The 13,715-nt window shown below is 44.2% G+C and overlaps 1 protein-coding gene across 1 annotated transcript; it reads left to right on the plus strand.

The window, feature by feature from the left end:
- The first annotated feature begins 1,252 nt into the window (after positions 1-1,252).
- On the plus strand, positions 1,253-13,547 carry NARS1 (asparaginyl-tRNA synthetase 1). The gene is made up of 15 exons (XM_048931605.1): positions 1,253-1,359; positions 2,856-2,938; positions 3,138-3,203; positions 3,311-3,403; positions 3,901-3,990; positions 4,713-4,791; positions 5,803-5,873; positions 6,412-6,498; positions 7,629-7,850; positions 8,217-8,416; positions 8,842-8,977; positions 9,984-10,097; positions 10,847-10,978; positions 11,496-11,627; positions 12,230-13,547. The coding sequence occupies exons 1-15, from the start codon at positions 1,317-1,319 to the stop codon at positions 12,359-12,361; spliced, it is 1,680 nt and encodes a 559-aa protein (XP_048787562.1). The 5' UTR covers positions 1,253-1,316; the 3' UTR covers positions 12,362-13,547.
- The last annotated feature ends 168 nt before the right edge of the window (positions 13,548-13,715 follow it).

A 13,715-nucleotide genomic window follows, 5' to 3' on the forward strand; every position in this document is an offset into this window, starting at 1 on the left:
TTCTCTTCTATGATACATACGGGTATCAGCGGGCATCAGCTGGGGGCAGTCCCCATTGAGAGGGCACGCAGCCCCAGGGACGGGGCTCAATATTCCTATCTGCAGCAACAGGAAATTCTAGCGTTTAGCTCAAGAAAAAAAATCAAAGCAGATGCTAAAGCAAAAGATAAGTAATTTCTAAGTTTGATAATAACCTCTGAAGGCATAAACAATGCTGGGGAATAGACAGCTACTGGAAACACAAATGTGGTGTTTTGTAGCTAGCTAAACCAACAAGGCAGGTGCTGCGCTTTGAGGACTCTCTGATAAGGCATTTCTGTACAAGGCCTGTTGCAGTTGGAAATTAATTCTAAGTATTAAGATCCATCCATCATTCCTGTGACATTGCAGTGGCTATACACTTTGCTGTCACTCGTTGTTACAGGTGTTCACTTTAAAAGGATTTCTAGAGGTCTGTAGTCCAGTCCAGGGCTCAGAGGAGGACCAGATGTCCAGTGTTGGTCCAGCACACAGAATACACCCAAGGATGGCAATCCCACGCCCTCTCTGTGTCTCTGTTACAAGAGCTGAGTACCCTCAGGGTAAAATATTTCTCCTAGTATCTCATAGAATTTCCTTACTGTAACTCACATCCCTTCCTGCTTGTCCTACTGCCAAGATTTAGCCTGTGCTTATTATGTCTCATGGTAAAGTCAGATAAATAAACATGAGTGCGTTACTGCTGCTATTCCAGCACAAATAAGTGGAAGGGTTCTTCTTCAGATGGAGTTACTTAGAATCATCTTTTTAAAGGTATTTTTGTGCAAAAATACAAGAAGTACAAAAGGTACAAATTTGAAGCCAAGATCACCTTTGTCTCCAGAACCTACAGGCTTTTTTCTTTTTTTAAGAAACTGGAAGAGGGTAGCTTCAGACTAGATATTAGGCAGAAATTCTTTTCTGAGAGGTTGCCCAGCAAGGCTGTGGGTGCCCCGTCCCTGGAAACACTCAAGGCCTGGCTGGATGGGGCTGTGAGCAACCTGGAGTGGTGGGAGGTGTCTCTGCCTCTAGCAGGGGATTGGAACTACATGATCCTAAAGGTCCCTTCCAACCTAAGCCGTTCTACTCCGCGATTCTAATAGGCAGAAAACCCCACGAAGAGTTGAACCTGCAGTTCGATCACAGGTGGGCAACCCGCGTGCAAAAGAGAAGGCGGCGCTACGCGGGGGTGGGGCTACGCGAGTGGGCGTGGCTTCAGTGGGGCGGGGCTGACGCGAACGGCGGCGATTTGGCGCAGAGCGACGGAAGCGCGGTGCGGCTACTTCCGGTCGGCGGCCATGGCGGGGGAGGTGATCGGCAGGACGGCGGCTCTGGCGCTGGGTGAGGCGGCGGGGCGGTCGGGGAGGTGGGGGCGGTCGGGCACTCAGCAGAAGATGGCGGCGGCCGCCTGGAGCCGCGGTCGCTGGGCTTCCCGGAGGATTGGGCCGCGGAGGCCCGTCCGGGCCGACCCCGAGCACGCGCAGCGATGGGGCGGCACGGCGCCCCTGGGCGCGGCCTGGCCTTGGCATGTGAAGAATTCGGCTCTTGGAAGGGAAAATTGTCACAGCTGCGCCAAATACGGTGACTTTGTGTGGGACGCAGCGGAACCCTGCCGGCGGCTGCGTCGTGGCAGCGTGTCACGCACGCAGCTCAGTTTTTTTCAGGCTGGAATTGTTCTGCGGCGTTTAAATAAGAAGTGAACAGACAATAGCTGAGCAAATAATGCGTTTCTGTCCAGCCCAGGACTTCTAACGCGGATTTTGGCAGTTCACGAGGAACAAAGAGCAGAGCATATGTCTGTGGATGACTATACATGCTCAGCTATCTATCCCTATAGCTACACACACATAGGTACAGCTGTAGCTGTGTGCATAAGCGCAGGGGTGTATAGAAGCCCTTGGTGTGCTCTGATCTTTGCAAACTGAAACCAAACCGTGGAACCTTGGACACAAGCGTTCACTCTACTCTGCCCTTCTGAGGCCCCATCTGCAGTGCTGTGTCCAGGTCTGGAGCCCGCAGTACAAGAAAGACAGGGAGCTGTTGGAGAGGGTCCAGAGGAGCCACAGAGATGAGCAGGGGACTGGAGCACCTTCCCTGCGAGGACAGGATGAGGGAGCTGGGCTTGTTCAGCATGGAGAAAAGAAGGCTGTGGGGTGACCTCATGGCAGCCTTTCAATACTTAAAGGGAGCCTACAAACAGGAGGGGAGTCAACTCTTGGAAAGGGGAGATAACAGCAGGACAAGGGCAAATGGTTTGAAGTTGAGGGAGGGAAGATTGAGGTTGGATGTCAGGGGGAAGTTCTTTACTGTGAGAGTGGTGAGGTGCTGGAACAGCTGCCCAGAGAGGCTGTGATGCCCCGTCCATCCCTGGAGGTGTTCAAGGCCAGGTTGGATGGGGCCCTGGGCAGCCTGGGCTGCTATGAAATGTGGAGGTTGGTGGCCCTGCATGTGGCAGGAGTGTTGGAGCTTCGTGATCCTTGAGGTCCCTTCCAACCTAGATTCTGTGATTCACACTGTAACAGTTGGCACGTGGACAGGGCTGTGTCTGCAGGGCTGTCTCACTCTGTGGTGTTTGCTGGCAGAGGGAGGGAGGTTTTTCCATCTCTTCGGTGATGCAGTTGTTAGCTGTGCATGAGCCAAAAGCTGGCCTGAGCTGTCCAAGCTTTCTCAGCTTGTTCCTGCCTGCCTGGAAGTTAGTTAGCTATAAGGAAGGCAGAAGGCAGCTCCATCAGTCCTGGTGTGCATCCCTGGGTGTGTCTGGTTTTCTCTTGTGCTTTACCATTGCTGATTTTTTTCTTTTCCTTGAGTAACTGCCTGGTATTTATGATGTGTTACAGAAGAGTTGTATGTTTCTGAACGAGAGGGCAATGATTCCACCGGTGATGGAACGCAGAAGAAACCATTCAAAACTGTTTTAAAGGTAAGTACAGCAAATGCACTCTTTTATCTGAGCTGCACGAACTTTTTCAGCTCTGACCAAAAGGGCCGGAGCTGCATTGTCTGCTTGGTCTCTCTTTATTCCTTTAGTTTTATTCTTTTAGTTTTAGTTGCTTTAGAATTCCTTTAGTTCACTTGCAGCACCACTGTTTGTTTTTTTTTTCTACCCATCACATTTTTAGGCTTTGATGACAGCAGGAAAGGAACCATTTCCTACTATTTATGTGGATTCACAGAAGGAAAATGAGGTACTGTAACATTTGATCTTCCTAGTACAAATTGTTTTAAAGCTTCTTTGTGTGAAGGGCCACAGTTGTAACCTTCTGTCTTCTGCTCTCTGCTTGGACTGATTTAGAGATGGGCCATTATTTCAAAGTCACAGATGAAAAATGTCAAAAAACTGTGGCACAGGGAACAAATGAAGAATGAGGCGAAGGAGAAGAAAGAGGTAGGTTGCAAGTGGTGCCAAGTTGGAGGAAGTAGCTTGTTTAGTTGCTTGTGGTAGCAATGGTAATGGGAGGAGGGTTGGACAAGATGACCTTGTAGGTCCTTTCCAACCTTGTGATTCTATGATTTAAGCATGCTGCCTTTCCTTTACAAAAACACAGGATGTCATTAGTTTTGTTCTCCCCATCCATAAACATTTAGTTTGTTCTTCACCTTTATCATTACTATACGTATGTTATTTACAGCTTGTCCTTGTTTAGATGGGGGCAAGCAAATGGGTAAAACTGAGTGAGCTTTGAGTTATCACCATCTGTTGGGTTTAGGCTTTCTGGGAAAAACGAGAAATGCTGCTGTGCAGTGTTTCTCATTCTGGCCTTGAATTAGGGGCAAGCTATGCACCAGCATTTTATGACAACAGTATTTGTAAGTGTACTTTGCAGCCCATACTTAGAAAGCCTGGTCACAATTAGTTAATATTTTCTTTTTCATCTCAACTAGGCAGAAGATCTGTTGAGAAGAGAGAAGAACCTGGAGGAAGCCAAGAAAGTTATCATCAAGAATGATCCCAGTCTTCCAGAACCAAAATGTGTGAGTAAGATGTGGGATGGTTGGTATGTGGCTCTGTTTCAGCATGTTGTCTGCACAAAGGTTGGTTCTCTGCTCTGTAGTTCTGGCATCTGCTGGAGGCCACTGTTGGGTTCTTGTCCCTAAACATCATTTTATTTTTCTAGTTACTGGTATATTCCAGTATACAGACTTTCCCACACACCCAATGGCTATCTGAACCATTTTGATTCATGCATCAGGCTATTTTGTGTCAGTATCTGCTGGCAGAGGCCGTATTTCTGTTTGGATTAATTCTGCTTTGGCTGGTTATTGTAGTGGAGAGTGGTGAAACACTGCTGATCAGAGGACGTAATTTAAGTTACTGAGGCGTGGAAAACAGTTCCTGTTTGGCTATTTGCAGAGTCCTGCTGCTTTTGGGGATTTGGTGCCTCAGCTACACATCTGGGTATACCTCTGCCAGGTCCACGTTTTGGTGCCTTCTGCTTCTTTTCTACCTGGTCTCAACTATTGGATGTCTTCAGAAATTAATCCAGAGAGATATACTCACACTTCAGACTGCAGGAGATGGTGTTTGAGGCACCCTTTCTAAATTTTCTGCTGATTGAGTTGCATCTGTGATGGCAGTTACTGTTTTGGGGAGGGAAATGTCTCACACGTGTACTTAAAGTAATTGTGTAGAAAACTCCATCTAAATGGTGAGTTGTGTTCCTCTATTGTGTTCCTCTCCATTCCTTGTTTTACAGGTAAAGATTGGTGCTCTGGAGGCTTACAGAGGCCAGAGAGTAAAGATTTTTGGCTGGATTCACAGATTACGTAGGCAAGGTAAGCCACAAGCTCTTGTAAGGTACCGAACCTTTGCAGAGAGGTGGAACAAATTTAGTAGCCATCAGAACTCACATTAAATGAAACAGTGCTCACTCTTAAGTTTTCAGACCGTCGCTCATGTGGCCTTGTTGGTATATCACACCAATCAGTCCAACGCTGACAAATTCTGCATATTGTATGAGGATGGAGATATTTCTTAGTCACAGATTTTTGAGATATTGGATTTGGAGCTGTGTCCTACAGGATTTCTTAAAAGACTTGTTTTTGAGTCTAATCCTGTGGACTAAGGAGCTAACTAGCACCTGCTCAGCATGATTAACAAAAGAGAATTTTCTTTAAAGCTAGGTAATAGGCATAAACTCTTTTAGAAGTACAACAAGTTAAACTTGTTTTCAGAGCAATTGGTGCTCTTGTTTGCAAGACAGCATTTGCTGAGAAGTGACAGACTTGTGCAAAACTTTCTAGTAGGCTGCTTATAAAAAAAAAAAAAAACAAAAGCCCTTAAGGGCATGACAAAGCTGATACCATTCACAGATGGCATTTTTTCACATTATCACTCAAGGACGTGACCAAGCAGATACACACCTGGATATCTCAGGCGTTTTCTAGAAAGTCAGTCTTTGGGTCAGAGGCTGCTGTGGGGATATGGATGACCAGGGTGACGTCCCTTTGTCACTTCAGGTGTAGCTTGGGCCTTTGTGTACAGCATTACAATTAGACAGACGTGTGGTTCTCTCTGGACCATGGCAAAATTATGGCAAGACAGCACAATCCGAGCCATGCTGAGCTTGGAGCATGCTATTCTCTTGCTATTTTATAACTGAGCTAATACTTCAGTGTTGTCTTGGAACATGCTTGTGGTTTGTCTTTAATAGAAAAATAAAATCGTGGTCCTTCTGCAGTAAGCTGCACAGTAGTGGGTGTTGTGTTTTTGGACTTGGATCTTTTCAGATGGATCAGTGAATACATCTGAGTCTCCCTATTTTTTTTTTCCCTCTTTTTAACCAGGAAAAAATTTGATGTTCATTGTTTTGAGAGATGGCACAGGTTTTCTTCAGTGTGTCCTTTCAGATGCATTGGTAAGTTATATTCACAGAATCACAGAATGGCCAGGGTTGGAAGGGACCTCAAGGATCACGAAGCTCCAACCCCCTGCCACACGCAGGGCCACCAACCTCCACATTTCATAGCAGCCCAGGCTGCCCAGGGCCCCATCCAACCTGGCCTTGAACACCTCCAGGGATGGACGGGGCATCACAGCCTCTCTGGGCAGCTGTTCCAGCACCTCACCACTCTCACAGTAAAGAACATCCCCCTGACATCCAACCTCAATCTTCCCTCTTTCAACTTAAAACCATTTGCTCTTGTTCTGCAGTTATCTTCCCTTTCAAAGAGTTGACTCCCCTCCTGTTTTTGATTGAGTTCTGTTATTAAGTAATTGAAGTTCTTCTAAGCCTACTGATTAAATTATATTGTTGTTAAGTGGTATCTCCTGACTCTTGAGGTTTTTTTTTGTCAGCATGACAAGCATATCTTGTCTGTGATTTCAATAGATCTTATTATTATCAGGAAAACTGAAAATTAGAATTAACTGTGTCCCTTTCTTTCTCTCTGTAGTGTCAGTGTTACAACGGGCTCCTTCTCTCTACAGAGAGCAGTGTTGCAGTGTATGGCACACTGAACCTTGTTCCTGAAGGCAAGCAGGTAGGGGAGCTGGATGGTGCTCTGTTCTGGTTCTCCTCTTTAACATTTTCTCATTTGTCAGACAGGAGGAAAAGCAAAGGTGGAAACATTGAATGATTTCAGGATGAATTTGATTTAGGGAAAAAAAACCCAACCAACCACTTGCCAAAGCTACTGCTGTGTTTGCCTGTCAGAAATTAGCACAGTCTCCTTTCTTTCATGGCATTTGCAACTATGATGTCTAAAATTAAACGCAGGCAAACAGGACAGGGATCAAATACATTTTTTAAACAGTTTTCATGCATTTGATACTTCTAAGCTACTACTTTTTTTTGTTACTGCTTGTGATGTTACATACCCTGAAAGCATTTTGGTTTTCAATCTTGTCACAGCACTGTAATGCTTCTAGTGCAGAGATCCACCAAATATATAAAAATCATTGGTCTTGAAATGAAAAAAGATGCCATTTTGTCAGACAGAGGCCTGCAGTGACCCACACGGGGGAGCTGCTGAGAGCAGCACTGAGCCCTGGCCCTGGGGTCTGCTTGCTGGATAGCAGCAAACAGCACAGGGGAAAGTGGCCAGCATGAAAACTGCTCTTTTCATGTTTTGGTGAAGTGCTGACTTGTGAAAGCCATCTGGCCCATCTTGGAGATTGATGTGAGGTCAGGCTGCCAACTGTCTTGTTCACAAACACACGTGGACATCTCCAAGGAAGGAGATGGCGTGGTCAACAAGGTCTATTCTCCAGGATTTCACCACCCTTTGTTACAGCCAATCGAAATCTCCTGTCCCACAACTTGAGATATTTGCCCCGTTTTCCTCTATAACCACTCATTAATTAGTTGAAGGTAGTAAGAAGTTTTCCTTTGCCTTTGTCTGTTCTTCCAGATGAATAAACATAGCACTTAATGCATCTGGAAGCTTCTACTTATCTGTCAGTAGTGCTCAGTCCCATTCACGTTGTGGTGGATTCCAAATGGCATTTGCAAGGGTGATATGATCAGATTACTCAACAGTCACTTTGAGAGCACTATGCTTAGAAGGATTTTAGTATGTTTTGTTTAAACTGGATTGCTGTCTCTGTCGCAGTGCCAGACAGAAGTGAAGAATGCACTTGTTCAAGTTTTGTTTCTCTTTCAAACTGTCAGGCTCCAGGAGGCCACGAGCTGAACTGTGATTACTGGGAGCTTATTGGTCTGGCCCCAGCAGGAGGGGCTGACAATCTCCTCAATGAGGATTCAGAGGTTGATGTGCAGCTTAACAACAGGCATATGATGATTCGAGGCGAGAATATGTCCAAAATCTTCAAGGTGCGCTCCATGGTGGTGCAGGCCTTCAGGGATCATTTCTTTGCCAATGGATATTATGAAGTAAGTATATTTGCCCTTCTTGGCAAGTGACTGCTTTAAGCTCCTTACTTTAAGGCAATCTTTTTTCTGGAAAGCCTTTACAGATTTCCCCATTAACCTGAAATGGGGAGAAAAAGGTCATTTCGTAGGGAGCCGTGATGTGATTGCTTTCACAGACGTAGATCTCAAAGGTGTCTGGACACTTCTGAGGTGTATAGATGTTACAACATGATTCACAAATGGCATGAATATCTCTTTCTGGGGTGCTGAAGCATATCAGAATGAAATGCTTGTGTGCATACATAGACTTCTGTAGATGGTATTTTGGCCTTACGTCACTGCTGTAATGCAGTGTCATCATTGTCCTTAATTCTTGGTCTTTTGCAGGTCACACCACCAACATTAGTTCAGACACAGGTGGAAGGAGGTTCAACTCTGTTCAAGCTGGATTATTTTGGTGAAGAGGCCTACTTAACACAGTCATCTCAGCTCTACCTGGAGACCTGCATTCCAGCACTAGGAGACGTTTTCTGTATTGCTCAGTCGTACAGAGCTGAGCAATCCAGGACACGCAGACACTTGGCAGAGTATGGAGAGAGTTGTACTTCTTTGTTATTTATGCACGAGTGAATTTCTAAATTGGGGGAGTAGCAGGTGGCTGGATGATAGAAAGCACAGTGAGAAGACAGCAGAATGCAAAAGTGAAACAGCTGAGCAAAAGTGTATTTGGGGGTAACTCCTGCTGTCAGTGAATGTCCAGCTGGTTGTTGATATTGAGGATTTGGTCAAAGCAGAGCTGATGCATTTGTAGGAAACTTTGTCATTTAAGAATGCACAGTTCACACTGTTGGGTTTTTTTTTTGTTTGTTTGATTTCCTTCACAGAGTAAAAGTGGGAGAGCTGAAAAAGGGGACTAAAGTGGTTTTTGTGTATTTTCTTAGAAGACTTTTTTTCATAGCTAAAAATCTGTTGCTTGTGCTTGTTTATGTAACATCATGACCTGATGTTTCAGATATACTCACATTGAAGCCGAATGCCCTTTTATAAGTTTTGAAGACTTGCTGAACCGTTTGGAGAGCTTAGTTTGTGATGTAGTGGACAGAGTCTTGACATCACCTGCATCAGGCTTACTGCTTGACCTCAACCCGGTAAGTGAGCAGTGGTGTGGGAGCCATGTGTGGGGCGCAGTGTGGTCTTTACCTTTCCTGGTCACCCTGTTTACCTAGGGGAGACAGGGCACGGCAGTGGGCTCTGCTTACATAAGAGGTATTTAAAATGACATAAAGAATGAAAATGCTGCAAGGCTGGCAATGACTCTTCCAGGAGCTGGGGACTGGGGGGGAAGAATTTAAACGTGGCTGATATGGTCCAGGAACCAGCAGTGTGCTGGCATTTATTGTGTACAGTACCAGTGGAATAAAAACCTCTATCCTGGAGCTCGTAATAATGATCAGCTGGTACTCACAGGTCGCACACAAGTGAGAAATGAAATTCTGCTGTTGTACTTTTATCCTGGAAGATGAAGCTTTGTGAAGCTGTCTTCATTTGTTAGAGACCCTTTGTCTCCTGCTGCCTTTGCAAGGATAGTTGGTAGTCTCTTAAAGCCATCTTATCTATTGTCACCAGCTTTCCTCTCAGAGCACATACGCTCTCATCCTTGACATTTTGACCTGTTTTCCTGGTAAACACTGGGAGGTTCCATTTTAAAATTGATCACAGATGAGCAGGAGGTGTGAAGAGTAACCCACCCTATGAACTTCCCACAAGAGCAAATTCTGCACCAGTTCAGTGCACAGGGAAGCAAAAGTGCTTTTTTGTGGCCCTGGTTTTGGAAGCCCTGCAGACTGCACTGTTTGCAACATTAGTGTGTGTGATGAGTGCAGACAGAAAGAAAGCAGCTTTGAAAATGCTTCCTGCCCTCCGTCTCCTGCTGACTTTTTCAGCATCTGTTCTGTGAGAGGCGCTGGATTTGGAAGATGCTTGCTTTTGTTTGGCTCTAGTTTTTCTGTACTTCAAGCTTTTAAGTAGTAACTTTTTGATGCACAACACAGAGTATTGTGTGTGCTCTGAGGAAGTGGACTTGTTGATCAACTGGAAAGGTAAATCTTAGAATGCCACTCTCCTAAGTGTTGGGATCTCTACTCTTGTTTACAGAATTTCAAGCCCCCAAAACGTCCTTTCCGACGAATGAACTATGCTGAGGCAATTGAGTGGCTAAAGGAACATGATGTGAAGAAGGATGATGGTACTTACTATGAGTTTGGGGAAGTAAGTCTTTCTGAGGCTCTTGAGAAACAAAATCCTTCAGCTGTACACTGAAGGTGTATAAATCCCTTGGAGAACAGTGTTTGGACCGTGACACCCTTGTGTTCACTGTTCCTGTGTGAATCTGTTGTGTTTTGCTTGGAATGATGAAGAGTGAAATTCTCATCCTGTTTATAATGAGCTTTGCTGTAAACCTTCGAGAGGCCTGGATTTTGTCTGGACTGTTTTGTCTCATTGCACTTGTGCTGGGGAATGTAAATTTGGAGGGGGAGTTAGGGTTCCATGTAATCTTTGCACCCTAGAATCATGAGTTTTCCTTCCAAAACCTGTGGATGTGGTGCTGAGCACAGCACTGGGTGCCCCTGCAGGGGCAGGTGGGGTACCCCAGCCAGTCTAAGGTTTTTGTTCTTAAGGCCCAGAAACTGGAAAACAGTTTCAGGGAGGAAAGAAAGTAAGCTGTTCGGTGTCTGTTAGTTGTGCCCAATTTTCTGTGTGGATTATTGGGTAGAGTTGAGTTTTATTGAACAGATTTAGAGATTTGTTTTTGAGATCTGTATGTTTTTTAGATATGTATATATATATACAGTTTCTTGAGATCTTCCTAAGATATTTGTTCTAAAATACAGGTACATCAGGATGAATGTATGTGGTCTCAAAGTGTCTTTTTGCACTTCCTCCCTGATATGCTGTGGGTCTTGAGGTTTTGGAGTGTTTTTTGTTTTAAATATTAATAGAGCCTTTTTTAACCTCAGGATATTCCTGAAGCCCCTGAGAGGTTCATGACAGACACCATCAATGAGCCAATCTTGCTGTGCCGATTTCCTGCAGAGATCAAGTCCTTCTACATGCAGCGCTGTCACGATGATTCCCGGCTTACAGAATCTGTAAGTTCACATTTTACATAGTGTTGCCTTCTAAATAGAGTGGGGGTATCTACTTGAATGAGTACTACAGGAAAACTTTGGTGAGTTCACTCCAGAATTCATTCTGAGCATCTGCTGGTGTGACTTTGTTGGTGCTACAGAAATAAACGAAACAATGCTGAAGTGCTTAAATGTCAGGACATCGCTCTGAGCTTCATTTTCATTCCCTCTGGTTGGTGACTCCTTAGAGGTTTTATTGTCTGAAAACTAGCTGTCTGGCAGCCTGGAGGAGTGGTGGATGTTAGGAGAGCTACTGCTTTTGTGGCTTAGCAGTTCAGTGTCACTGAGAGTATAAAAGATTAAGTCGGGGAACACAGTGAGTTGATTTCTTCCATTGGTTAATAGAGTCTGGAAGAAATTGCCTTTCTTCTGCTTTGGAGGCTTGAAATTGCATAGGAGAATGTGTTGACTTTTAAGTTTGAGCTGTCTTTCCTGCATGTGCTCAAGTTGTAACAGTATGGTCTGTTGTGTGTTGTAGGTTGATGTGCTGATGCCTAATGTGGGTGAAATTGTTGGAGGCTCTATGCGTATCTGGGACAGTGAGGAGCTACTGGAGGGCTACAAGAGAGAAGGCATTGATCCCACGCCGTATTACTGGTACACTGATCAGGTATGTAAAGTAGGTTCAATGTGCTTGCATGTCATTTTCTTAAACCACTTCTAAGATGACGCAGTCGAAATTGGAAAGATTTTTTTTGTGGCCAAAAGCAGATAGTCACTTAACCAAGGCCAAAATGCAATGGATAATAATTTGCATTCTTTTAAAATGGCTTTTCTTTGCTGAAGCGGATGCTGCTCATGTCAGATTGCCTTCATTGAACCGTGCTTTGCAAGTACACTACTTATGTAGTGTCTCCCTACTGTGCTACATTTCTGGAGCATAAAAGCACACTGATCTTTTCAGACTCAAATAGCTCTATCTCATTTAATGAGAGGAGAAAAGGAGGAGGTTGGAAAAGCATTGTTATGACTTCCTCCTTCCATTTTCCTCTTCTAGTCCTTACTTTGCCCCAGGAAATTCGGGAACTGAACACCTTACCTGAGAAGAGCATCATCTGTATTCCTCGTCAGTCATGCAGAAGGTGGTGCTGGAAGGGTTTTTTCTTTAATGTTTGGGTTATTTATTTATTTATTTTTTGCTTTGGTGGTATCACTGCAACTGTGGCATAGATAACAAGGAAATGTTTAATCTCTGTGTTTTTAATTTCACAGAGAAAATATGGTACGTGTCCTCATGGTGGATATGGTTTGGGATTGGAGCGATTCCTGACCTGGATTCTGGATCGGCACCACATCCGAGATGTCTGTCTGTACCCTCGCTTTGTCCAGCGCTGCAAACCATAGCCATCCTGGTGATAAACTCCTGAGAAATCAAGGAACTGATGCTTGGGAACGAATGACACACTCTGCTTAACCTGTCTGAGAACAAGACTTTTGGCACCCTGTTGTTCATACATTCACTAAATTGGCGTGTGAAAAGTAAAATTAAAAAGTTCTCTCTTTTTTGAAGTAAAATGCTACGAATTAACTGGAAGAAGGCCTAGGAAAAAAAAATGTTAGGTGCATTTGTCAACATAGAAACAAATCTTGGTAAGCTGGCGTTTAAAAAAAACAAGATACGCTTCTGCTTTTAATTTCTGTGCTTTATTTAAAAAAAGAACACACAGGGCTTCTAATTGTTTTTAGACTTCTCTTTTCTCTTGTCTTTTCTTATTGGAGAAACTGGGGATCCAAGCTTTTCAAATTCCTAAATCCTGACCTCTGAGAATGATTTGAAGAAACATCTAAATAGGTCAATGAAATGCTTAATAAAAAGAAAAAAAAAAGGGATAATTAAGTTACTGCTTTTAATGGAAATGTGAGATTGTTCAGTTGCAAGGTATGTAGTACTCAGCACTAAATCCCACTGCAAGAGGCTTCTGTTTTTCCCAAATTATTTATTGGTTAGAAACGATAAGGCTCGTTGTGAGGTGTGCTTTCCTACCTTTCCTGTGGGCGCAGTGCTGCGGTGGGGCCACATGCACCCAACGTGGGCTGAGTTACAGGAGGAGAGGACGTGTTCTTGGAGAACTGTCCACGGGCAGTGGAGTATATGCAGTGCCTTTGGAAGTAAGGTTATTTCATCCACCAGACAGTGAGTTATTCAAACAAGAAACCGGTAACTTTGAAATGTAATTGGATTTCAGCATTGTGCACTGTTACTGTCCTCTCCTGATCATTGTAATTCAAGCACTGCTTCCTCACTCGATGCTAGGGGATGTTTTCAGTGTAGAACAGTTCCATGTTTCCTTGCTAGCTCAGTTTACTCTTGTGCTACCGCATCTTAGCAGATTCTAGCTGTAACCAAGCTACCAAATAGAGTTAATTAAATATTTAATGTGTTGAGTCATCTGTATGCTTTTTAGCCATAAATAATGTGAATCCTTGTAGGTGCGTCATTGGCTAACTGCACCAAGACTTTATCTGGATTTGCCGTTCATGTTGAGCTACGCGATACCCATATTTTTGTAATAAAAGGCTTTTCTCTTCATCTTGCATGCTATTATATAATCTGGTTTAAATCAGCAACCAATAAATTATGGCAGCACAAGTTGGTGTGCAGGACAGCAGTTCTTGATCTGTAACGTCTGCTTATTTCCATTTGCTTGGCCTTTACAGCTTACTTGCTTAATATATTCTCCCCTGGCATAGATAGTAT

Source organism: Lagopus muta, chromosome Z, assembly GCF_023343835.1.
Source record: "Lagopus muta isolate bLagMut1 chromosome Z, bLagMut1 primary, whole genome shotgun sequence".
Lineage (NCBI taxonomy): Eukaryota > Metazoa > Chordata > Aves > Galliformes > Phasianidae > Lagopus > Lagopus muta.

What these genes read in the sequence shown, in the direction of transcription:
- NARS1 (XM_048931605.1), top strand. Translation starts at nt 1,317, where the DNA reads ATGGCGGGGGAGGTGATCGGCAGGACGGCGGCTCTGGCGCTGG. An exon ending in ATTCACAGAAGGAAAATGAG is followed by an intron (nt 3,204 to 3,310) that starts GTACTGTAACAT and finishes GGACTGATTTAG; the next exon opens with AGATGGGCCATTATTTCAAA. An exon ending in TTGTTCCTGAAGGCAAGCAG is followed by an intron (nt 6,499 to 7,628) that starts GTAGGGGAGCTG and finishes TCAAACTGTCAG; the next exon opens with GCTCCAGGAGGCCACGAGCT.